Source organism: Mastacembelus armatus, chromosome 9, assembly GCF_900324485.2.
Source record: "Mastacembelus armatus chromosome 9, fMasArm1.2, whole genome shotgun sequence".
NCBI classification, from domain to species: domain Eukaryota; kingdom Metazoa; phylum Chordata; class Actinopteri; order Synbranchiformes; family Mastacembelidae; genus Mastacembelus; species Mastacembelus armatus.
This window is the reverse complement of record NC_046641.1, coordinates 13022142-13048801: the sequence shown is the minus strand read 5'-3', so window position 1 is coordinate 13048801 and position 26660 is coordinate 13022142. Positions and strand designations below refer to the sequence as shown.

At 41.3% G+C, this 26660-nt stretch overlaps 1 protein-coding gene across 1 annotated transcript; it reads right to left on the bottom strand.

Annotated features, from left to right (window-relative positions):
- dnah10 (dynein axonemal heavy chain 10) lies at positions 1-25605 on the bottom strand. Its single transcript, XM_026322843.1, has 77 exons — positions 25284-25605; positions 24993-25078; positions 24758-24857; positions 24556-24671; positions 24219-24435; positions 23572-23732; positions 23199-23429; positions 22889-23079; positions 22542-22740; positions 22234-22428; positions 21871-22041; positions 21390-21566; positions 20981-21291; positions 20740-20891; positions 20488-20652; positions 20183-20390; positions 19905-20061; positions 17821-18300; positions 17565-17723; positions 17355-17471; positions 17147-17249; positions 16862-17040; positions 16527-16738; positions 16171-16327; positions 15842-16075; positions 15638-15760; positions 15313-15546; positions 14973-15196; positions 14617-14886; positions 14325-14508; positions 14070-14204; positions 13620-13772; positions 13296-13484; positions 12896-13042; positions 12493-12684; positions 12249-12367; positions 12001-12159; positions 11767-11902; positions 11554-11676; positions 11353-11484; positions 11015-11231; positions 10760-10879; positions 10502-10647; positions 10273-10425; positions 9918-10178; positions 9654-9826; positions 9478-9571; positions 9122-9289; positions 8793-8981; positions 8335-8506; positions 8048-8251; positions 7887-7967; positions 7491-7688; positions 7215-7376; positions 6927-7101; positions 6508-6689; positions 6279-6415; positions 5981-6198; positions 5601-5822; positions 5278-5425; positions 4917-5196; positions 4596-4825; positions 4227-4500; positions 4036-4140; positions 3773-3927; positions 3537-3691; positions 3213-3396; positions 2868-3068; positions 2256-2465; positions 2078-2173; positions 1827-1998; positions 1613-1744; positions 1229-1440; positions 966-1133; positions 646-826; positions 426-571; positions 1-346 (listed from the first exon to the last, which is right to left on the bottom strand). Exons 1-77 carry the CDS (start codon positions 25507-25509, stop codon positions 200-202), a joined length of 13692 nt encoding a protein of 4563 aa, XP_026178628.1. The 5' UTR covers positions 25510-25605; the 3' UTR covers positions 1-199.
- Between the last annotated feature and the right edge of the window lie 1055 nt (positions 25606-26660).

Below are 26660 nucleotides of genomic sequence, written 5' to 3'. Positions count from 1 at the left end.
TCCTGACCCCCTGTAGCCACATGGCACTTTGGGCCACAGCAATTCCAAAGAGAAATCCCTGGAGCTACTGTCCACAGTGAAGAGCTCAGGACTGTTGTGTGGTGCCATCTAGTGACAAAAAAGTGAAAGCTAATAAATGGAAAAAAAAAAAAAAAATCCTAATGACTCTAACAATACATATTTGAAGGAAGGACTGCCCTTAGTCAGCATTGAGGCATAAGCAGACTCCCTGAAGCACCCAGTGGTTGAAGTGCATGGTGGTGAACAGGTCTGCCTCAAACACCAACCCCACACTCATAGCATTCCTCCGCAAGGACGTGGTGTACACTGGTGTCCGCAGCATGTTCTGCAGTACAAAGCACAGGACTTAGGAAAACCATCACAATAGAGAGCTAATGTAATGTATGGAAGCCTGTGGTTCCCACCTGTAACCTGAGGCGGTGTGCCTCTATGGGGATGACTTTGAGAATGGGTAATTCCACAACAAGAACTTTTGGTTTACTCTTCACTAGGCAGCCCTTCTCCATGTCCCAGTCTGCTCCCTCCAGATACAGACCGGACACAAAGCAGCCTGCAGGTATAAAACATTAATCTCTACAATTAACAATGTGTTAATTATAGTATTATAGTGAGACTCCTCATTACCCTGTCCAGGTCTGTCACTGACTTCATCGTCGCTGCGGTACTGGGTCACCTGTGTGTACAATGTGGAAAGGTCCAGAGGCCAACCATTTTTTCTGCATGCGGCTTGGACCAGGGCAGTCAGGTAGGACTCAGGAATATGGAGTCCTGATAGCCACATAACCTTTGGCTCTCCCCCATCCACCTGGTGGACACAAGAGACCCAGCTAAATCAGACATAAAAATATATTCTTGACATGTTTGTTCTCTGTTGAGTAATGCCAGAATATTGCAGAAGGCTACACAAAATAGCCTCATCTGTGGTAGCGTGTGTCCATCCTCACCCAGGCGCTGTACTGTTCATAACGCCTCTTGAAATGGATCATCCAGTTGCCGAGCGACTTAAGAGTGTCAGGTGCCAACTTTTTCCAAATGGCAGGGATGTAACCATTAAAAAGGGCCCGAGCGACCTCATCCAACTCACTGCTCATACCCACCTCACCAGCCAGGGCCTAGGAGACACAAGAGAGTCAGAACAAATGTTAAGCTGTTTAAAACACCTGTCTGGTTCCCCAGTATCTCGCTGTCCTCTGGCCCTACTCCTCACCCTTTGCAGCTCAGCCAGAGAGCGCTGCATACGGACCACTAGTTTGTTGAAGCGCTCTAGTTCTTGGAGGAGCACCACTGAGGTTGGAGAAATCTCTGTGCCAAACTTTTTACGAATCACATCCATATCAAAGCGCTTGGGCAGCTTGTTTTGAATGTCCTGGGCCACCTGGCTGATGTATTCGTCCCTATTATTGTTCCCCCCAGATTCACCTGAGGAATAAGAGAATGCATAAAGGCCACAGTAAATGATGCACTTGGCAGCACTTCTGAAAAAACACAAATATCATTTCCACTGACGCTCAGAACTCAATGTGAAAGCAATGGAAGAAGTTCTTCTTTTGAAATTTAGAGGCAATATGGACGAAGCCAAAACAAATCACACCTGTCTGGGGCTGCAGGTCTATTAGGTGAATCCACATGTCTTTAGCTGCCTGTGTGTAATATCCTATCTCTGCATTAGAATGGAGACCCATCACCTCTGGTGTGTTTGCCAGTGGCAGGCTCTCAATCTCATCTGAAACACATAACATGGTAGAATAGTAAGCGATGACAGCAAATGAAAATGTTCTTAAAGTAGCAGAATTCCAATCACTGACCAATGTATATTTTCTTGGGCCCATAAGGAGGAATCTTGTAGTCTACATCGTTGTTGATGAAGAAGTGGAAGTGCCGAAAAGTGTAGAAGAGGAAGTCTCCAAGGTACTCATCCATGTAGACAGTCAGAATCCTGCGATCAAAGCTGTCTATGACTCGCCCACCATACATCACCTATAAAACATGACATACCTGTTGAACAGCATAGAGCACCAGCTTGCAAACAAGATACACACAGTATATTTAGACTGACCTCCCCAATAAGGTATTTAAGGGTTCCCCATGGAATATTGCTGTCACCCTGGTTGTGGGCTTTGGTCAAGTAGGTGTTCAGGACCTCCATACACACCTGTGGAAAAGTGAGACCTAACCACTTGGAGACTAAAAATGTAACAAGATCAATTACTTCCAAAGTAATATAAATAACTTACAAAGAAGTCAGACTCATTAAAGTCATAGGAGACGTTCCAGCCAATCTTGCCATATTTGCGTCTCTCTTGCACCACAGCATGGAAAAAGACCAGTACATAGACCAAACTGCGAAAGGCTGGATGTGGGCATGCAGTCAAGGTCTCATAGGAGATTTTGGAGTACGTGGCTCTCATGTTGAGCTTGAGACCATTGGGAGGCTCCGTCACTACCTGCATAGAATATTAAAAACACGCAATTTCAATATTACTAAAAACTACTGTTATTACTATTTTCCCATCAAAACAGCAGTCTTAAGCAATATGGGCTAATATTTCTCTTCCAACTACTCCTTTTCTTAATAATGAAATAAAGAAATATCAAAAATGTAACTGTTTCGTCTGCCACTGGTATGTACGATTTCCACAAAAAAAAAAAAAAAAAAAATCTATCACCTTGCTGTATTGGAAACGCACAACGTCAAATTTCCAGTGAATTGATTAAAAACTTTCAAAAACAGAACCTATTTCTTGAAATCTTAGTGCCCGCTACAGAATCCCAGAATCTTAGAAAGTTTACTCTGCCATGTCTGAACAATTTAAAGAAAGTACTGCTAAAGAGAACATAAGTTTCACCTTTAGAGACTTCTGTAGTATGCCAATAGGGAAATCCTTGATGGGGTTGGTGGTGATCCATAGGCGGAACTTGGGGTTGGGCTTGGTGATCCTCTCTAAGGACTTCTCCAGTTCCTTCAGCCAGTTCACCAGTAGGTGGCAGTTCTGTAGCATCAACCAATGACCCCAGGAAACAGCCATCTCCAGCAACTGCAGTGCCACCTTTATCACAGGTACCCAAGATAATTACCTTCAGCTTCTTTCCTGAGTGTGTTTTAGTGTAGCTACTTAGTAACCCCTCTATTCATGTCACTTGACCGCACTCAAAGCTTTATAACTACAATATGGAACAGCAGTCTTTCATACCTTCTCTTGGCCCTGGCCCATAGCAAGAAACTTGAACTTGTTGCCGCCAAAACCTGACCTCTCTGCCAGTTTCATGATGTCGCTGGCAGGATCAGAGCCGGGGCTCAGGATGAAGACAATGGGGGAGGAAGGTGTGCTCTGTTCGTAGATTGCATCAATGCTGATGACAGGGGGCTGTACATATCTGAGCAGAAATAAGAGGAAATGTGGAAAATCAGGTGTTTACATACTTCTATCTATCTGTCACTCAATTGTGTTAAGTCAGCCTACACCATAACACAATGTATATGCAGTACTCTGACAGTGTACACATATATATCTCACTTCTCGCCCATGGTGACAGTGACATAGTCAGTCACAGCTCTGTAGACTCTATCAACACGGAAACAGCGCAGCAACAGCAGCTTCTGAAAGGCTGACAGGTTATCCTTATATTTCATGGGAAATGGAACCTGTTCTGGTCCATCTAGGTCATACCACTGAGGAGAAAAACAAAGGGTTCAATTCTGAACCACTTAAGGAAAATGCATTTAGTGATTCCTATCACTGTGGTCACTTACAGACTTCCAATCAGCGGAATTTTTCTCCACATCATCAGGCAGAGAGCCAAACTGATCAGGAAAGAGCTCTGCAAGTTTCATTATGTCTTCCCAACCCTGATCAGAAAGCCAGTCACAAGGTTTTTTGCACTTGCTCTTTTCCAATGATAGATTACCTTTACATATGAGGTGTACAAAAATGACAGTTAGCTTTGAACATTGTATGAGAACACATTTGTGAATCTGTCATCATTGTAATTGTCCAACTTTTCTGAATATCTCACCCTTGATAAAGAACTCCAACTCCTCCTGAGGCACCCTCCCTTTTTCCTGCTCAATCTTGACAGTCATGTTAAAAGAATAGAGCAGCTTGTGTCTCTCAAACAAACCTAGGGACATGAGTTCAGTACAACGTTATCACAAAACACTATGGCTTTTTTCCAGCCATTCAATCATTCAAGGTTAAGAATTGTACCTGTGCAGCCATAGTTATAAACACTGTATGTCAGAGTGTTCATGATGTTCTTAAGTCTTTGGGACAGGACTGCGTCAGGCAGAGATTTGTGCAGTGAAAAGTCAAACACTTCCAGGTAGGAGGCAAGAGAGTACTGGTACATGCTGTTCACCAGAGCCATTTCTGTCAGTGCGAAGAACAGAATAGCACCTCGCTTGGCGGCAGGTCGGTAGCCGTCTCTGAGTTTATCAATGTCCATGGATGTCTTCTCTGCCAACTTCAGTTTCTCAAACACCTGATGATCAAATCACCACACAAAGAAAATTTAGTGTTAATGACTTCAATGAGTTCTTCCATGAGATCACTGATGCTTGCTGCGGCCACACTGACCTCAGTGGCTTTTGACTTTGTTTCCTCCAGTGTGTGAACCAGCTCTGTGTTATCCAACATGTTGCCCGTAGACATTGTCAGCTCTCTAAGCAGGGAGTCCCCGAGGTTTTTCAGCAGCTTCTTATTGTTACTCGTCTCTTGGATCAAGTGTTCACGCTGCTCCTCCAGGTCCTTTTTCTCAAAGCCCATTATGACACTCAGAAGCTGGTCCTCCAGACCCTTAAGGGTCACTACACGTAACATAGATACAATAATTGAACAGACAGACAAAGGATATTCAAATATTACAAAAACTATGGTTGCCAATTGAAAAAATCTTACCAGTATAGTTAATAACCATGGCTTTTCCAAACACTGATGGGGAATATTTTGGGTTAGCCAGTTTAGTGTTGAGATACAGTTTAAAGTTGGGATCATAATCCACCTCTTTGTCACCCAGCATGAGGACCTGTCTGCCCTCTGCCCCTTTTACATTCTTGGCCAAGACATTATCAATCACAGGGTCGATGTACTCATCAACATCTTGGAAAAGGAATGGGAAGCCATATTTGATGGCCATCTCTAGCTGCTTCAGGAAGTCTGGATCATTGAAAGATGAGATCTGGGGAAAAAGGGATGATCACACCGTCAGGACCCGACATTGTGACTCTAGTGCAATTTAATTTGTACGAGCATTTTGTACCTTGAGGTTATTATTTTCTTCCTTTTTCTTAATCCAGTTGAGGGCTTGCTGTTGAGGGTCAATACACATGGGAAATCGGCTCCCTCTGGTTGTGAGGATTCCATTCTGCACCGACAGCTCATCTGGAGGCAAGCCCTCTGAGCCCCATCTATCATATCATACAGGTTTTATTAGACATTGTTTATTTTTCATGGTGCAGCCAAAATAAACATAAATCCAAGCACATGTCCTGCTCCCACAACACTAAGTCAGTTTTGCTAATACAAATTCATATTGCATATTGTCTATTGTTTTAAGTGTCCTAAGCGCGCACTCCTTCTCACCTGCTGATTTCTACTTCATCAGTAAGCAGGTTCTCCAATTTGAATGGTGTGCTTAAGGGGATGCCTCTTTCTTGCACATCCTTAACCCATAGTTCATATACCATTTCATTCCTGAAGTCCCAGCTGAAAGCCCCTTCATAGCTCAGGAAAGCAGCAGATATCAGACAGTCACCCAGGAGACGCACACGTCGCTGCTTCAACTCCTCCAAATCTTGTGTCCACCTGAGTGTATATAGTTGAAAAGAGTGAGTAGTGAGAAAGACACGTGGAAGCAAAACGGTATGAAGAAAATGAGACTGAAAAGGAAAAATTATGCAAGGATTAGCAGGGCTAATAGGCCAGGCATAAGGTTGCAAGTGGTGTGACTTCTAGATCCTCACCGTTCATTCTCAGAGCTCAGGCCTGAGATGAGTTTGTCAGCAGCTATCAGCCTCCTCTCCATGAGCTCAGCCTCTTCCTGGAGCATACGTTTCTCCTCAATAGCAGCTTCATACTTCTCTCTAAGAGCCTGCAACTCTTTCTGGATATTACTTAGCTCATTCTGAATGTGTTCCAGCTCACGCTTACTCTGAAAGTAGTTCTTCTCTAGGCGTGCCACCTAAAAAAGAAACTGGAAGTATTAATTGGAGTTCCTTCTTACAGAACATGATCTAATAACATTTACAAACTTTACATTACCTTCTCTCTTTTGGGTTTTATGTCCCTGGAAACATCACAATAACCCATGACAGCCTCAACAAACTTGAGCATTCCAGAGCCAGCTTTACTGATGGCTTGCATCTCCTCAAAGCTCGTTTGGAGGTTCTTTAGAAAGCCTAGCCAGGGAATAATGCCACTATATTTACCATATGGGTATTACTATTAATGATTTTATGGTCGGTCTCTATTGGTCATAAAGCTAACTTACCTCTGACAGTCCTGACCTGGTTGTTATGAATGGAATCACAGTCCATTTCCATCAGAGAGCGTAGGAAGTTAGCCTCTGACATCATCGCCTTAGCTGACTGCCAACTGATCTCCTTGTAGCCCCGCAGCACCAAAATGCACTCACAAACCACCTGCACCTGTTTGGGTGGCTTGGCAAAGGATCTGCACAATGGAGCGGCAGAAAAGGGCGAACAGGGAGAGGAAAGATTAACAGATGGCATGAGTTTCCTTTTTTGTCATGTATTTTACATCCTTAAATCCTTATCATCTGTTTTCTTTGCAGGTTTACCATGGGTGTCTGCATTACAGACGTCATTGTTTATCCATTCATTGTAATGAAATTGACTATCATCGCTAGCTTTTCCAACAGTAGAATGAAAAACCCTAAGGAAAGTTTACCGGATCTCAGTGACATCAGATTTTTCCAAGTCCTGAAGAGCATTGCGAGCTGCCTCTAATGCTGGCAGAGCCTCAGCCAAGGAACTTTCAGCTTCTTTCTTCTCAACAGCGATCACTTCATTCTGCTCTTCAATCTCTTTGGCTTTGTCTTCTGCCAGGGCCTTTTTCTCCTCAGCTAGAAGGAAAGTTTTTGATAAATGGCTAGGTTTCGTTTTGGATTTCCAAAACGAAACCTAGTATGCTGTGTGTATTATAACCCTGATTTAAAAGCTGCAGGTATTCACTGACCTACAGTTGTGTTTGCAACAATCTCATCCAGCAGGGCTTCACAAGCTGTGGACTTTTCAGCAAGGACCACCTTTTGCTCTGCTAGCTTGACATTCAACTCAGCCAGCTGTTCACTGGCCTCCTTCAGTTTATCTAAACCTCCCTCTAGACGCTTGCACTGAGCTAAGACAGGAAAGAAGAAGTTAACTAAAACAAATCATGGCAATGTGCAGCATAGAGGTACGTGTGCCACCAGTCTAGCCCTATCAAATTTATCTTCTATCTTCATCTTCTCACCTAGGATATATTGATCCTTTTCCTCCAAGAGGTGAGAATAGGTGTTAATGAAATCTAAGTAGTTTTTTGGAGTAACAAAGTTACTACGTCTCAGTTTCTGCTGGAATAGCTTGCTGTAGTCCCCCACCGAGGTGTGGACCATGCATATATGAGCTATCACTTGTTCGGATTGCGTCTCAGGAATCATTGGATTTTCCTCTGTAGAAAGAAAAAATTCAAATATAGCTTTGTAAATAACGACAAAAAATGATATAGATATAGGGATAATATTCCTGCCCCAGGTTTCACCTCAACTAAATATAGAAAAACAGCCTGGAGTGGCCACGTGAAAACAAACTTTACCATAAAACACTTAAAAGAAAGATTAAAAAAATATGTGTGTGTGTAATTACACACCAAGGAAAGACTGAGCCACTGCAAGTAATGCCTGTGGAGGCCATGGCAAGAACCAGTCTATCACAGTGTTGTTCATCAGTCCTGAAAGCAAAGTTCGCACTGTTAGCAAAATAAATCATTTATTATATTAAAATCCAAAGAAGCCTGACACTGCATTTCACCTGGAAAGTTTCTGCAGCGTGTCCTCAAGGTGTCGCCCACTGGAGACATGCCTAAAACAATATGTAGATTGTTGGCACTCTTGTTGACAAAGTACTGCCACACACTCTCTTTAGAAGGACCTGCACCCATTTTAAGAGCCTCATCGCGAAGCTGGTTGAGAACTGACTCCTTCTCATCATCAGGGAACAATGCAGGAACAATACCTATAAAGACAGAGCATGTTCAGAGTACTAAAGAAAAGTATGACAAATGTAGTGTAGGCCAGGAGCTTAGCATGATATCCAACCTGAGGTGAGCATGTTGTTAATGAGTTCCAAAAATCCTTCCTCAACAACATGAGCATCAGTAAAGAGGAATACCATCTTCTTATTTTCTATGCCAAGCTTCAAATACAGCGTTTTCAGTTCGTCACGGAAGTTTGACTCACTGTATCCTCTGCTTAGTGTTATCTCAAACACCTGTGAAAAGCAGATTACACCACTAGATAGTGGAGACATCTTTTGTTTAACCTTATTTCCCTTTTCTATTTCTCCTTTAGCAGCTTTAGTCTTATTAAAGCCAAGACTGTACTCAGACAATCAAAACTAAGCTCTAAAAGGTAAAATTCTAGCTGACTTTGATATCAATAAAAAGTCTTAAATGTAACTGTAGCATATATTGTGTGTCTAAGCCTAAAAATGTACAATTGATATTTCTTTATCATTGAAAATCATCTGTCTATCATCACACTCATGTCTTTACAACCTCACAGCCGGCACTGAAGGCAGCAAGCTTGGTGAGGGACTGCTTGCCAGAGCCTCCCACACCGACAAGTAGTGCATGGCCACGATCAATGCGGATGATGCGGTGCACCCTGGTCAGATGTTCCAGAGCGTCATCAAACAATACTAAGTTCATCCTTGACTTATTTTCATTGTATTCCTCTAGAAGGTCCTGCAAATTAGAAAATAAGGTGGTCTTTCAGTATATGTGAACACAGAATCGACAGTGACTAAATGTAAAAAAAACTGGTGTTGAATTATTATGCTGAATCCACCTATTCCAGTTAATAACAGTTGATAACTTGAAAATACCTGAAAGAGGGCTTTTGAAGCATCATAGTCCTGTATGTCCTTATATACCCTGGGTTCAGTCTCACTGAGGGCTGACCTATAGTCTCCATAAAGGATTGGGTCCTTCATGACTGCCTCCATGTCTGACTTGAAATGCTCTTCAATCAGGTTCTTTATGTGGCCTTGAACCTGCGTGCAAAAACACACAATGGGTACATTTGAGAAGTCCATAAACACTAAAATAGTTAAGTGTGCACCAGATTCTGCATTTGTAATTTCACTTAGAAGAACAATTACACATCTTGTATTTCTGCCTGAAGTCAATACAAAGAAGAATGTTCAGTAAATATCTAATAGTGTTTTTAACAATTATTTACCAAGGCTTTGTCGGCTTCACCAATGAGTCTGTCATGGAAGATTCTCAAGCATTCATTTCTCCAGACACGCACAAATTGGGTGACAGTCAAAAAGCTATTAGAAAGGAACCAAAGATAATTAGAAAACCAGATCTCTAACTGTTCATCTTTTAACGCATGAATGTGCTAGAGCAGACCTGTCAGGTTTGGTGAGAGTCAGTCCATTATAGACTCTTGACAGATCCCTCAGATTGAAAATGTAGTGGAACTTGGAAGGAGTGGGTGGCATATCTTTGATGATGCTGTTGTACAATTCCAGTGTGCAGAAGGTGACTTTATCACAAACCTTCTGTATAGCATCTTCAAATGGCTAAAATATTTAATAAAGTTTATTACATCTCAGTGAAAGAACTGATTGAGATTCTGATATTCTGGGATTTATGTGGGGGAAAGATACTCACTCTGGTGTGGCCTTTGATAATAGAAGCATAAATAAGGTGGAGAGACTCAACTGAAGGGAAGGGGATGCTGAAGACACTGAAGAGCGAGATGAAGCGCGGATCCACCTCGTTCCTTCCACCTCCAGCCTTTCCCATTGCAGCAATAAAGCCAAGGTCCTTGAGAAGTTTGTAGTTAAGTTCCTTGCCTCTGTCATATATACCTCCTCTGTCCAATAACAGCTTTAGAAGTGCGATAGGCTGCTGTGTGCCATAATTATCCACCTATTTTAACATACAGTATGTTCAAATAATGTCAGACAGATAAATGCTGTCGCTCACCAGAGCAAAAATGGGATTCACAGCTTGAAGCATGTACCTTTGGCATATTCATGTCATCCATAAAGACCACCAGTCTCTTTCCCATAGTAGGTCCATAGGTGTCTTTGGTCCTCTTCTCCACACTGGCCTCCAGGGTCCTCTGAACATCCATTGAAGTGGTTCTGGATGAGAAGTTAATGATCAGAGTAATCTGAAAACAAAATAGAAGAAATTTAAAAAAACATAATGACATAATGTTAGCTGATTTGGTAAGGTGGTAAACTCACTGTTGTATCTGTATTAAGATTTGTTAGGAAGTTTTGAATGGTGGCAGTCTTAGATGTGCCGGACTCTCCAACCAGAAGCACTGGTCTATTTCTCTTCACCATCTGTTCCAGGATCCAGCTGGTTCTTGTGGTGTCAACAGTTGGCACTAAAGCAAAGAATGAGGGAATCAAAGTGGAAGAAGAAAGGAGGCTGAAAGTTTAAATCCATATGTATGTAGGATACTTGATTTGTCTCCACTTTACAGAATTGGTCTTTACCAAGAATATCAGCAAACTTCATTTCTGGGTTATGAACATATTTAGTGACCAAGGTACTCCAGGGAACCCACTTCTCATGTGTTCCATCAAAATGAAAATCATACAGATTCGGGAGGTACCCTATAAAGATGCAGACAGTTTGTTATCAATATTAGGACAAAGAAAATTGTAAAAATGGTCAAAACATATATGTACATATTTGTGCAGAGAATAAAATCTTGATAATGTATGCGAAGTACACATTCTTTCTTTTACCTGGGATCTCACCAGGTCCAGCCAGAGCTTCCTCATCATGTACTGTGGTTAAGCCGGAAAGCCTTTTGATGAATTCATCAAACTTGCTCCTGCCGCTCTCCAGCAATGTTGCCCCTAGTGAGCAGTACAGAGCTTCCAGGAAGTAACATTCCAGGACTTCAGAACTGCTGCTCTCATTCTCAAGCAGCGTATCCAGCATTAAGCACAGCTGAGTCACCTGAACACACCACCAACCCATGCATTAATCCTAATACAGGGAGTCTAAATATGGAACTTTACTAATCCTAATGAAATTCATGACAGAATATACAGTACATGAAGACATGAGATTACCCTACCATGTTCAGATCTGTCTGAGGGACAACAGTCCTCAGTTTCTGGCTCTGTCTGCCATCAACTATGCCATCCACAATCATGTCAATAGAGCTGTGCACATATTTTTCAAACAGTTTGTTGAGTACTTCCTGTTCCTGGAAAAAAAGACAGAGTTCAAATATGATCAAAATAAACAAGAATATAGGTATATGGTTTTCTTTTACCGTGTCAGGTCTATTGTTCACCCATCTTTGCCAGTAAGGAGTGTATCGCAGGTTTTTGGGGTCAACAAAAACCATCCCACATCGGGAAACAGTAGCAGGGGAAGCATATTGCAGGTCTCCAACCTGTGAAGGTGATGTATACTTACAATTGTTTTGCAGTACAACGTAGGGAAAGCTCTTCTGCCGACAGCAATTTTTGAAATGTAAACAAACCTCGAACAGCAGGGCACAGTGACTCTGTAAACGGATCCGTTCACCATTAGCTAAAGTGAGGAGTTTGTTGTCATCCATCACCGAGTTCATATTCTCCACCCACAGAGCATCCACATCCCCATCAAAGAGAATGTACCTGTAAGTCAAAGCTCATGTTTTTTCTAGTATTTTACAGAAACTCTTTCCTTTTCTGCATGAATAGATGAATAAATTACGGTGTGAGTTATATTTGACCTCCGTTCTTGTTTGTCGGTTGGCTTGTTGATGTCACGGAAGATGTTGGACAAGATCCCGTCAGTCCAGTCTCGAGTGTCAGGGTCCAGAACACCATAAAGTTCAGTGACACTCATGGCTTTAGGGTTTAGGGGATACATTTTAGTTTGCAGTCCCAATCTGATGATGAGATAAAATAAAGGCTGAAATTGTTCACGCAAATCATCAGGAAGGTGATGTAAACATAGGAGATTCAAACTGACACTGACTTTGTCTGAGCTTGACACAATGTACTGATCACAACTGATTTCCCTCCACCTGTTGGGCCCACAACCATAGTAGTGTGCCTGGTCATCATTGTCTCATACATCTGCACCACTTTGTCCACCTGAAACCAAAGGGAATATAAAAAATAAGGTATATGAAATCAACTATACTGAAACAAAATCTTTGCAAAGTTGTGCATGAAAGCTTTGATCTCAAAGAGTCAGGTCTAAGACCCAAATGAGACACCTGGTTAGGCAGTATGACATATTTGTTCTTTTGCAGGATCTGCTCCACAGCATCATTGAAATTGGGATAACAAACACGAGGGCAGTCCAGACCAGGGAACAAGTCTGAGATCAACCCAAGGAACAGAGGTACATCCTCAAACACAAACTTTGGCAGGTTCATGTCCCTGAGAGCACGCATCAAAACCACATCCTGTGGAAAGAAAAGATGGAAATGAGAGCCAATAATTGCCATTTAAAGTTTGCATTTGGCAATTGAAACAAATTTCCATCATTTCACTAATCAAGCTTCGGTCAATACCCAAGAGAGAGCTAGTGTGTCTTTATATCCAAACTGATATTAAGCAAAAAGAAAAAGATTTCTGTTCTGCCTTAAAACATGAAAAATGGTCTTTGGTCTCTACCTCAGTGAGCTCTGGTGAGCCTCTCTTCAGCTCTCCTGCCATCACTAGGACAGACTTCAGAGCACGTAGACCAAAGTCATAATGAGACTGCTTGGACAGCTGCTCACGAGCCAGCTTATACAGTACTGTCATCTTCTTAGCCAGAACCTAAATTGAACAAAAGTGAGGAGATAAATAAATAAAATAATAAATTGAAGTGTATATAGCCAATTTGCTGGTTACAGTTATAAAAATTATAAAAAAACAATTATAAAAAAAACCCCACTCCTTTCCCAAATTAAACATTAATAAAAATACTGTATATTATAGTAATATAGTTAATGGGTCATTATTCCATGCTCAGGATAGGTGCCTCAGTGAATAGTAGTAATGTAATTCTTGGTTTGTGTGCATCCCTCACCTTTGCCATTAGGAAGCCTTCGGAGAAGAGCATGATCTCACAAATCTGCTGCAGATCAGGCACAATGACTACCACTGGCCTGAAGAGGGCCTTCACAGATTCTGGTAGCTCAGTGCGTCCAGCATAACCTGGGTTCATGGTGATGAAAATCCCCATGCGATCATCCAAGCTGATCTCTTGCCCTTCAAACTGACGCACATAGTGAGAAGGAGCCAACAATTTAAACAAAAAACTGAATCTTTGTGAGGTGTCCTTGAATTTTTATAAATCTGGAAAAATGTCGAGGCTTGTCTTACTGATTCTGCAAGACTACAAGAGACTTACATGAAACCTTTTAAGGTGCAGAATGAGAGCATTCCTGATAGTCTGGATTTGGGAGGAGATAACTGATAACACTGAAGCATCAATACGATTGAATTCATCAAAGCAGCCCCAGGCTCCACACTGGGCAAGGCCAGAGAAAATCTTACCCACAGCCTGCACACAAAGAGGAAAGAGTTTCTTGAAAAAAATATAAAAACTAGTGGCAAATAAAATGTGTACCTTTCCAACACATGTACATACAGTAAGTGCATGAACATATCACATAGCTCATGTGACATATGCATTGAAGTGCCAAACAATGTACTTTTAAACACATCTGTTTTATGATTTATATTTATTTGTCGTTTGGCCAAAAACAGTATAGAGTAATGGATTTAATGTCATTTAAAATGTAAACAATTCAATATCCTTTGAATTTAGCTGCGAGCTCTTCCAGTGTGGGGTTCTTACCATGTAGTCCATACCCTCACCGCAGTTTGTGACCACACAGAGTAGGCCTAAAGCCTTGGCCAGATCTTTTGTGGACTCTGTCTTGCCTGTTCCAGCTGGTCCAGCAGGCGCTCCACCCAGGTACATGGACAGGGCCTGCCTCACAAATACACAGATACCCTGTTTTAAAAACAAGCTGACAGAACAATTTACATGTCTGTTTCAGAGTTTCATTAATTTGGTTTGCTAATTAAAAATATACAAAGCTTCTCAAACCTGTGTGAGGGTGAGGTAGATCCGATCTGTCAGTGGGGTTATAACCAATCGACCATTCAACCCCATGTACTCATATCCATATGAGAACAAAGCACTGCACTGACGCACAAATAGGTCATCATGTTCTTTGACCCAGTAGAATCTTAGTTGGCTTTCCCACTCAAACTCTCTTGCATCCATTATACTATAAAAAAAAGTTTTATATTAAGTTTATATTATTCAAACTCACCTTCAAACATAGGTGGTACTGTCACATTTGATAACATTTTAAAACTGGCAAAGTTTAATTTACCTGTTGAGTACAAAGTTATCAACAATGTCTCTTGCATGGACATCAATGGTAAGCACAGTGTTGATTTTTCGTCTGTCATTTTTCTTCATAGGTTGTGTAATGCGTGTTACCAGCTCATCGATCTGCTGATGCATTTTCTTAGCATAGTTCTTCAGTGCATGCTTCTCTCCTTTTTTCACGTTTTTAAAGACATCCTCTACCTCCCAGGTCCACCACACTTGAGTTGCAGCCAGCACCATCATGCCTTGGTACAGGAACATCCAATCCACCCTGGGAGACAAGGGAATGACAACTTTACTGCCTCATGTGCACACATGGTAAAATTGTTGTACATGTTGTATTATCTGAACATATACCTGCTCCTGTCTGCACAGTAGTAAAAGATTGCTTCCTTGGTGATGAATCTATTTGTCCTCCTCATCTCCAGTAATATCTCTGTCATCCATCCTTCCACTTTTCCCTCTACTGGAATGGGTTTCTTCAGCTCCATCACTTCACCCTCTGCAGACACCATAGCTCCAGCTACTGTCTGTCCATTGCTTTCCACATCAAACCTCAGAGATGCTATGTTGTCATACATCTGGTGAAACAAACAAACAAACAAAAAAAAAAGCAAATGATCAAAAGTGCACATACAATAAATAGTGATTCTCCTCATTCCTAATAACTTATTTGTTTGTCCATACTGGCTGTTACCTTGATCATGTGTTCCTGCACACAGGAGGGGTCACTACTTCCCAGAATACTAAGCAGTTCATCATCAGAAATGAAAAAGAAGCGAGGAAAGGCATTCCGCTTGGAGTCCAGGTAGTCGTTAAGACTCTTCTGGCACTTCTCTAGACCATCACTCAGAGCCTGCAGGTCTGTTAGCCGGTTGGGAATCAGGCAACACCGCTTAATGTTTGGGTTCTTCAGTGTGTCATTTATTATCTATACAAAAAATGAAAAAAGATGTTATTGTAAAATGTCTTAATTAAAGAGTTGTTTGCTTTGATCAAACTAATGTTATGGCAAATCTTACCTCTTTAAACTTTTTGTTAATGTTATCAAACTTTTTAGCCTCCTCAGGTAACTGTGAACGAATGTCTCCACCAATAAATATGCTCTCCAGATACATCCACTTTCGTTGTACCAGCAACCACACCTGTGCAAGAAGTATTTGTTTTTTCAGTAGGGATTTTATTGACCAGCTATGATGAAGGGACATTTGACTGCTCTCACTGACCTCTACTGTCTCACTGATAAGTGAGAGATCTTTTTCCCATTGTTGTATGGTGCTGAGGAAGGGTCCAACAAAGCGGCTGCCTCCCATACTCTGTAAGTTCATGGCATCGTTGTCCACATTACACAGAATTTCATCCACAGCACCCAAAATATAACCACGCTCCTGAGTGCCTTTAAAATAGGGCTGCACACTGAACGTCATGTTTTCCCAGGTGTTCACCACCTCCTTCACCCCCTGGAAGCACACACACAAATAATGTTCATGGGTGATAAACTGACAGGACAAATTCCAAACTCCAGTTTGAGATAAGTATTAAAACTGCAGCTTGCCTTCTCAATACTGAGCTCTTTCACGGCAGAGGTAACAATGTCACCTATGACATTTGCATGTTTGTGCAACTCCATTGAGAACATGTTCTCCAGAGTGAAGCTCTCAGGGTTCATCTTAAAGCTAGTGCCAGTTCTTTCCATCAGTTCCTTCCAGTGTCTATAGTCCAAATATAAAAACACGTGTTTATTTTTTGCCATTTTTTGATCTTGTCATACTGATCATGTTTATGTGTTTATATCCTGCCCTACATCTATTTTCATTTCCATTGCATTGTATACTCTGCTATTAACTGGCATTTTGTTTTGGATATCAGATGTATTCCAGTTCAGTTTTGGCTGTCCATCTACAGAGTGACCTGTCTCTGAGGGCTTCATTTTTCAGGTCCAGCAGAAGAGGCAGAGACTCTCTGAACTCCTTCAGGTGTCCTTCTAGGAAGAAGGCTACAGGCATTGCCCGCACATCTTTGGGCAGCTGCCTCAAACTTTTGATCAACTTCTCAATGCCCTCCTGTAGCAGCTGGATGTTTAAGTCCACCCACAAGGTCTGAGACCACTCTGCTTTTGCATCCTGAAAGTTGTAATGACAAGCACATTAATCATTGAAAAAACATGACCATGTGTAATGGTGTGTAAGTGTAATGTATTTCAATAAGCAAATTTCTATTGTTAACTAACAGCCACCACAACCCACCTTCTGAGCTTTATATACATCATATATCTGTCTCAAGCCTCTCATGTCCTTCTGGATGCTGATAACTTCTGTACACATAGTAACTGGCTGGTCCAACAGCTTCTCAGCATTAGTAAGATCCTGCTGTCGTGCAAGTATCTTGGCAAGTTCTGCCTCATATGTTCCCAAAATGGTCAGTCCTGCAAAAAACACAAGGGGGGCTGGTTCCTGCAGCAACTGTTCAAGGTTTCACTCTATATATAATTGTTTTGGATACAACTACTGAAGGTTCAGGTTTTTAGGTACCTTTCTCTAAATCATTTCCCACAGCTCCAGGACCATGATTGTTGAAGCTTTCAGCAAAGATAGGCAAATCCTGCTTAAACTCTTCCATCTTCTCATTTGTAATCTTTAAATGCAATGAAGAGAGAACACGAAGAGAACATTAAGGACATATCTGCAGAGTGCTTTTGATTTTTTTGTTCAAGCATATTGTGTGGGTTTGATATCTTGCCCGAGTAAATGACTTCTTGATATCTGTCAGACTTTGATCCACTTGTCTGGATTCTATAAAAAGGTCACTCCATATCTGGTCAATTCTATCCACCAGCTCCATTTCATCCTCTCCAACCTAAAGACAGCAGAAAGAGCAGAAAAAGTTCAACAAGGGAACCAGTAGCCTATTCTTTAAAGAAACAATAACAGAAAATTAAACACACTGTACCTCCACTTTGTACATGGCCATTGTTCTGTATCTTTCCTTGATATCAGTGAATCTCATCTCCACATCTAGAGACTTATCTCTGATGTCTGAGATGGTACCAAGGACAGATTTAAGGTCTTCAAAAGTGTCAGGGCTCTGCTTCAGTTTTGAAGACAGTTCCTGTTGGAGAAAAATAATCAAAAGGATTAATCACATATAAAATCAAATGAGTTTTATAATAAAAACAAAAGACAAAGTGACCAGCATGATTCAGTACCATGAGTTCATCTCTCAGCTTGAACAGATCCTCTTTGGCAGGCTTGTTGAACAGGGCTCCTAGTGAACTGATCCAGGACTCAGCAATCTCCTGCACTGTGTGCGCCAGAGGCGCCAGGTTTAGACAAATTATGTGGTCATTCTTAAAAAGAGGCTCCAGCTTCACATCCTGATTAATACGAGCAAGGAACTGCAGCTTATCATCATACATGACACAAGATGGTTTTTTTGCAGCAAACTTTTCATTGACTATGTCTTTTTTCTTTTCCCAAAGAGGGGAATAACGTTTCCAATGCTTGAGGTACCGATCCACAGACAGAAGCAGTCGCTGGATGTTCTGGGACACTATCATGGCACTCTCATTTATCTGAGGATGCTGCCACACGTCACTGTAGAAGCTAAATGTTATTGTCTCGTCTTCACTACCCACAGGCTGCGGAGGGCACTCAATGCATGAGCCGTGCATCCACCGCACAAATTGCTGAAACACAAACATACAGGTAGAATGAAACAACACTGTTAGTATGTTTCAGTGTTACAAGTCATATTTTCAAAAATACAGTGATACATAAGAGGATCATCATAATGCAATCACATGAAGACAATCCAGTGTCTTCCACACCAGATCGGTCGCGACCCAGGTTAACAGCGACCTCCACTGGTGCTGTTGACTTACAGGGTGCCAGTGGAAATTGGACTACTGTTGGCCGAGGAAGGAGAGGAGGAAGGCGTGTTCGTAGGCAAAGAGAGAAGAGGAAGGGCAGGAGTGTAGGACTTAGTGTAGGGACTTTGAATGTAGGGACTTTGTCAGGGAAAACTAGAGAGTTGGCTGATATGATGGAGAGAAGAAAGGTGGATATCTTGTGTGTTCAGGAGAACAGGTGGAAAGGTAGCAAGGCCTATAGATTAGGAGCAGGGTTCAAGCTGTTTTATCATGGTGTGGATGGAAAGAGTTATCCTGAAGGAGGATTTTGCTAGGAATGTTCTGGAGGTGAAGAGAGTGTCAGATAGGGTGATGAGTCTGAAGCTGGAAGTTGAAGGTGTGATGTGGAATGTTGTCAGTGGTTATGACCCACAGGTAGGATGAGAGTTAGAAGAGAAGGAGAAATTCTGGAGGGAGATGGATGAGGTGATTCAGGGTATCCCTAGTGGTGAGAGAGTGGTGATTGGGGCAGACTTCAACGGACATGTTGGTGAGGGAAACAGAGGTGATGAGGAAGTGATGGGTAAGTTTGGGATGCAGGACAGGAATGCAGAAGGACAGATGGTGGTAGACTTCGCAAAAAGGATGGAAATGGCTGTAGTGAGCACATTTTTCCAGAAAAGGGAGGAGCATAGGGCGACATATAAGAGTGGAGGCAGGAGCACACAAGTTGATTACATCTTGTGCAGACGTTACAACCTGAAAGAGATCAGTGACTGCAAAGTAGTGGCTAGGGAGAGTGTAGCCAGACAGCATAGGATGGTGGTGTGTAGGATGACTCTGGTGGTGAGGAAGATGAAGAGGAAAAGGGCAGAGATGGAAAGATGGAAGGAATACTCTGAAGAGTTGATGAATGAGGAAAATGTTAGAGAGCACACAGTAGAAGAGGTGACTGTTGTGGAGCAGGAAGTAGCAAAGATCAGTAAGGATGAAGTGAGGATGGCATTGAAAAGGATGAAGAGTGGAAAGGCCGTTGGTCCTGGAGGCAGAGCTGGAGGTAGCAGAGCTGAAGATGTTGAGGTTCTCTCTTGACGAGGATGGATAGGATCAGGAATGAGGACATCAGAGGGACAGCTCATGTTAGATGTTTTGGAGAAAAAGCCAGGGAAGCCAGATTGAGATGGTTTGGACATGTTCAGAGGAGGGACAGTGAATACATTGGTAAAAGGATGCTGAGGTTAGAGCTGCCAGGAAGGAGGCCTAGAGGAAGACCAAAGAGGAGGTTCTTGGATGTAGTGAAGGAGGACATGAGGATAGTTGGTGTGGGTGAGAAGGATACAGAGGATAGGGTTAAATGGAGGCAGATGATTCGCTGTGGTGACCCCTGAAGGGAGCAGCCTAAAGGAAAAGCAGAAGACATAAGAGGATCATCATGGACCCACCTTGGTGCTTTCTACACAGTCTCGGACACACTGCAAGATCAGCCAGTAGATCTCACTGCTTTGGGGTTGCAACACAATTTTTGGGGCAGATAGAATGGCATCAATTTGGAAAAGCGCAGTATTTCCCATCAGTGCCATGTTGAAGGCCTGAATACTCCTAAATGTGAAAATTAACAACAGCAGCATTAAAGCAGCTGAGACAGTTGTTCTGGATACAAAGGAGCACTGTTACTGACTCACAGAGAAGACCTTCAAAAATGCTAGCAACACAGAATTACCTCAGCACCATTTTTGTGAGAGCGTCAAACACGTTGTGTTCCCAGTGTATGTAATAATCTGCCATACATTTAGCTTTGCCACTGGTGGTTTCCATGATCAAGTGCTCTATCTTAGTGAGGAGGGGTCCAATGTCGGCATATTTCCTAGTCAGCATATTCACAGTCTTGACCCGTTCTCGCTCAATACATCCACAAAACTCCTTCACACCTTGAAAACACATATGATTGAATCAATAAAAGTTAAAATTCAGGTAATGTAATTATAATATCCAATAAATGATATTCCTTTTATGAGGTCCACATACTTGGTATGTTGTTTGATGTATCTGGAAATGGAACTTTCAGTAAGTTGGCCATCACCATGGACTGCAAGCTGGAATTAATATCCTTCTCATTCTTCTGAATCTGATTGACAACTGACTCAAATTTAGAGATAACCTGAATGCCTCTTTCGATGAAATCAGGGATTCCTAAAACCCAACATATTATCTGGGTTTAATTTTACAGACAACATTCATCATTTCATTTCATTTCATCAGACCAGGATTGCACCATACCTAAGGAAGTCCAATTGAGCCTTTTAGATCCAAACTCCATCTCTTTTGTCACCACACTGATCTTTTGAGCAAGCATAATGAACATTATCTCACTCAAGCTGTCCATTACAGAGTGGTAGCGGTTTACAAGGTTCTTCAGATCATCAACACACCTACAACCAATGGTGAAACAAGTCAGGTCAGAGATTAAATCTGTGATTTGGAATAAATGCTGAATTCAGTTCTTAGTGCATATCATTACTTGATAATTTTGTGTTCCTGTAGAGCAACATTTTGAACCAGAGAAGGCACAGAGTAGCCCATTGTCACAAGGTGGTTTGTCTCCAAAATGATTTCCCTGATCTCTGTAGCAAAGTTCACAGTGTACCGGTCACCCCTATGTTGGCTGCTTTGGGCTGGTGGGACACCCCGAATGTGCTTTTGATTGGTGACCAGCAGGGGTTTTTTCATTAGCAATGGCAAGTTGCATTCTGTCTCACCCAGCCAACATTCATATTTCTTCAACTCATAGTCCTTAAGTCGCACTGCAGTTTGTGTAAATTTGTCCTTGGCCTAAAAAGAACATAGCAAGACAAAACCTTGCAATAACGTTCTGATGTCAGCTCAGTTTTTATACTGACCTATATAGTTATGTACATGAAATAACTCACCACTTTGCACTGTTCACTGTCCAGAATTTCTGGCACTTCCAAGAAGGGAAGGATGGTTTGTTTAATGCGGTGGAGAAGAAATCGGGCCCATCTGATGGATCCTGCTACAGGAGGCTCATTCTTATATAGTGGTGGTTTATATTTCTTTAACTCAAAGAGTTGATTTATGCTGTCCACCTACAAAAAGAAAAAGGCATTCTACAAAATGCTTGTGGCGGACCATGATCAATCTATTCAAAAATATATTTTATAAACTGGTGCAGCCTTTAATGTAACTTCCAGGTTTATATGGATTTATAGATTAATAGGATGAACCTTCATACATAAACAATAAATATAAAGTCACATTGCAAAACATGCATGGAATCCTTGTTCTCAACTAAAAGCTTTGGATTGATCTAATTTCATCAGATACTTTGATTGTATTTCAATTTTAAGTTAAATATCTACCACCACCTCTGCTAATCTCACAGTACAGTACCTCTTTGCAATACTGAGTCAAGATATCGTCAAACTTTCTCATCAAATGGTTTTTGATGGCCTTTCTGGAGCGGATGTGTTTGAATTTCAGGAGCATTTTAAAAGCAGCAGCTGAAGAGCGCAATGTCTTAAAGGACTGATCAATGAAGTTGATGGCCTCCCTTTCAATTTCCTGCACAGACACATGCAAAGGCTGAATAAGTTTTATAATTGAGGCACAGCATACAGAAAATTATACAATACTATTGGTGCAAACTGACAAGTACTTTGATGCGACTGTGCTTATAATAAAGCAGTTATGTTGGTCCTGAACACACATTTAAATAAACCTCACATTCTAAATTTCCAGAAATCCTAAACTCACCTGAACTGTAGTGTCGAAGGCTTGCATGACCATTTTCCAGTTGCTTATCTTAGAGAGGCTGAAAGGATTAAAGCTGACCTCCTCCATGGGCAAAACCAGACTATCAACTCTGCCCAGCACTTCATCAATTCGTTTTGGGTCACCAGTTACACTTTTTAACTCTGGGCCAAAGATATTATAGAACTCCTCCAAGATCTGCACAACACAGATTAGGAGAACACTCTTAACAACTAGAGTTTCTTTTGGTATAGTCACACATTTAGCTATTGAATGAGTGATCAGTGTTTATGAAATGTATGTATACCCACTTGCAAAACATTGCACAGGTCTTGGCAAATGGAAGCCATGTAATCAGTCCTCTCAAACAGCCTCTTGCGGTCAAATTCCCAGCGTAGAGCACTTCCTGATTCTTCAATTTCAGCACGCACCTCAAAATAGGATGACTTCCACCGGTCCAGAACCTGTTTAGCATCCTGTACCTTGGATTTGGCCACTTCCTTCTTATCTCTGTGCAGGACACAGAACATTAAATTATACTACCTGTTTGAATTTTCTGACTAACTATTGAATAATACTGACGTAAAATTTAAGTTATATTTAAACTGTATCTAAAATCTGAACCTCCAATGTAAAATTTTAATTTATCTACACATACTTGAATAGCCTGTGGACATCAATTACTTGAGACACACGTTCACAGAGCTGCCAGGCAATACGCTCCATGAGAGGCACCATATGCTCATTTGTGTTATAGTAGCAAGAGAGTATCCACACAATCTGAAGGCTGTTCATCAGAAGAGGGATAGTCTCCAAGATTACACCAAAATTTGCTCCGGTAGCTAGATTCTACAAACGACAATGTTAACTTTGATTGATGTGTGGGCAGCTACAGTACATTATTTATTATTAATATAAAACAAAGCAAGAGAATATTTAGCAATAATGCATTTATAAATGCAGCTCACCATGAAGTGTCGCTCCAGTGTGCTGAGGAAGCGTAAATTACTGTCTGCCACAACACGATACTTAGCAAGTTCAGCTATTGTTCCGTTCAGAGCCTGACCAATGCCTGCATCTGCTTTCACCATCACCTCCAAGATCTTCTTTACCACAGTCTGATTCAGCTGCTCACTCAGAGCATTCAGGATAGATGCACGCTCCTGCCAAAGTGCTATCTCAGCCATAGGGCTAGGTGCCTGATGGAAAATGGAAATATTATATTTGTATATAGATATAAATGTGTCTCAACTTTGTGATAATATTTCACCCAAAACCTTGCATATGAAGGCCAGGCTTGACCCCGAGTATTTCAGCTGAAGTATATGGACTGTCACAGACCTTTGCCTTTTTGTTTTGCTGCTCCTCAATTACAATGGCAATCTGAGTTTGCCAGTTCATCACACACTGTTCCAACATCTCGACCATCTCTGGTTTAGAAAGCAGCACATCCACCTCTTGCTCCAGGTCTAGCTCAGGGATGTGCAGCGTAATCTCATCTGCTGTGAAAGGATTTAGGTTGTTCTGTTTATTACAAAATTGTATGAAATAAAAATTAAAAACAACAATTACCAGTATCTTTAAGGCTAGTTTTTTTTCTTTCTCTACTAATATTTACTATAAAAAATGTAACTGTTTTGGGGCATTTTATATTCTCCTCCAAAAAAATATGTTCTGTTTTTTTGCTGCAAGACAGGACACTCTTCACAATAGCTTTCAGTAAATAAGGGTCTCTCATGGCAAGAACAGCTCAAAATGTGTTTAGGAAACAGGGGGACAAATGGTGTATGCAAATGCACTAGTGATTTAACTGCTGAGTTTAATACAAATTTCACTTGTGTTTTTAAATAATAAAAAACAAAAATATAACACTGACAATGAATACTGATATAATGAATACTAAAAACAAATGATATCGGCCGTTATTTATATGTTACTTACAAACAGCAACTGGCTGACCAAAGAGCTGTATGTCAAGCAAAACCAACCTTCAATCTGAAGGTGTTGCAGAGTTGCGTTGACCATTCCCACAAATTTATGCGTCTCGTTGAGCAACTCATCACGAACTGTAAACAGTTCATGTAACCTTGCTACACGTCCTTCTTTACCCTGCCCAGTGGTGAGCTCCTGAGGAGAAACTGTCCCATTTTGGTAACCTGCACCAGTTACCTTCATTTGTTGAGCAGATAGTAAGGGTATGTAGACCTAAGTAAAGACAGTGAAAAAAAAAAAAAATTTTTTTTTTTTTTCACTATGTGGATGATGTTGACACTTGTTACATAAAATTTTTAACTCTTTGATTGTGGTTGCTGTTTTTCATTTTACATGGTTCATTTTGTACTGCTGCACAAGAAGGTGGTGTCCACTATCCTTGCCAGTGTCAAACAGCCTGGGCATCAGGATATTGGCTTCTTTCATGTCCAGTGGTTCGACAATAGTCTCTATTTAAAACAAAAATACAACTTAAGTTTTACGGCAATTAGACACGAGAATGTTTGATTAAAATGATACGAAATTGTCACCTCACCCTTTGTGTTCCTAAGAAAGAAGAAGACAGGGGATCTCAAAAATCTCTCTGGGTATTGGTTTACAGCTACATGAAGCTCAGTGGGATACACAGCAACCCTCTGAAAACCAGAAATGAGTCAAAAACGAAATGAGTTATTATCTCGATCAATAATCCAGTGATGAATAATCCCAAACATAGTCACAACGGGAAAGCAATTAAGACAATAAGGTCTGAAAATAAAGTTCACTCTCACATGGCTGGGACTTGTCTCCTCTGAGCCTGAGGTTATCTCTGCTCCACTGTGGCATTTCTCATCAGGATCTGAAGACTTGCTTTCTTCTGAGGTGACAAACGTAGTTAGATGTTATATAAATGTATACGTAAGATCATGAAATACACAACTAATTAGCTACACTTCGTATTGTTAGCTAGTAAATTATTTTATTTATACAGAGCCCCTCTGCTGACAAAAACAAATCTATTCTATGACCCTGGACTCACAAAATGTTTGTCCCTAGAGTAGGAGCACAAATGGTCAATTTACCAGCTGGAATTTCAGCTTCAGTTTCCTCTGTAATAGTTTTGAAGAACAGCAGACACGATGGCGAGTCTTCCTCCGTGATTACGTTCAGGTAACGGATGATTTTCCGTTCTTCTTCTCCGTCTCCCCGACTGAGTAGTTCGTCGAAACAGTTGGGGCGGCCTGATAAATTAAAACCGGCGCACACCCGCTGTCGGATCCACTCCACTCGTAAGTCGTCGTGAGCCATAATTTACGGTGACCATTACTCGGGTTTCGGAGAGGCCTTACGTCAAGAGCTTTCTTCGCTTTAACAACTGTCTATCTAACGATGTGTTATAGCCGTTGTTTTCGTCGCCTTGGCAACCATAAAGCGGCTCATGCGCACGGCTACTTGGTCAAGACAAGATATTGCTCCCTGAGCAGTGACTGAAAGGCAGGTGGCTTAAACTAAATAAAAATAAAATTAAACCTAACACAAACAACGTTCATTATAAAAATCAGTTTGCATAATTAAGAGGTAAAATGAGTGAGCGATACTGCAGCATAATGCGACACACCAGTTTTTTCTGCCTCCCTTTTATTCTTTGTGCTTCGTTTTGTGAAAACCCCTGTGACCCTGCTCATTATTAAAACAGTAACAGCTTGGCCTGTTAACGGTACGATTTCTTCTGTTATCCTGATTACTTTAGATCAATACGCAGACTGTTATTTATGGGGTGTTGTTAAAGCAATCAAAACATAATAAATAACTTGATCGGCTAGTCTAATTAACATGTCAACAAACGAATAAACGAAGGATTTACAAATACATGGTTTTAAAACGACCCCATTAAGGATGGACACCCTCCACAAGGAGAATGTGGTTGAAAAAGATGCACAAGCAACAGGGATAACTGCAGACATCAGATGATTGTCAAGCAAAACCAATTCAAGAACTTGGGGGAACTTCACAAGGTGTGGACTGGAGTCAGTGCATCAAGAGCCACCAGGCACAGACCTATGAAGGAATTTGGCTATAATTGTCACATTCCTCCTGTCAAGGTCAGAAGCATCGTAATTAGGCTAAAGAATAAAACAATTGGACTGTTGCTCAGTGGTCCAAAGTCCTCTTTTCATATGAAAGTATGTTTTGTATTACATTTGGGAATCAAGGACCCAGAGAGGACAGGGACAGAATCCAAGCTGCTGGAAGTGCTTCCTTCTGCTGAGAAACTTTAAAGAGAAGCTGATTTCTTTTTCCAGCAGCACACCTCCAAAAGTACCAAAAGCTGGTTAAATGACCATGATATCAATGTGCTTGATTGCTTCCATGCTACAACAGATTGATGCAGTAATTCATTCAAAAGGAACCCCAACCAAATAATGCATATACATGAACATACGTTTCAGAAGGCAAAA

Bases quoted from the DNA above. Each gene is read 5' to 3' on its own strand.
- dnah10 (XM_026322843.1), bottom strand. From the start codon at position 25,509: ATGGCTCACGACGACTTACGAGTGGAGTGGATCCGACAGCGGGTGTGC. The intron at 11,677-11,766 runs GTTTGTTTACAT...TCACCTTCACAG, and splicing joins ACTGTGCCCTGCTGTTCGAG to GTTGGAGACCTGCAATATGC. The intron at 827-965 runs GTGAGGATGGAC...TGTGTCCACCAG, and splicing joins ATGAACAGTACAGCGCCTGG to GTGGATGGGGGAGAGCCAAA.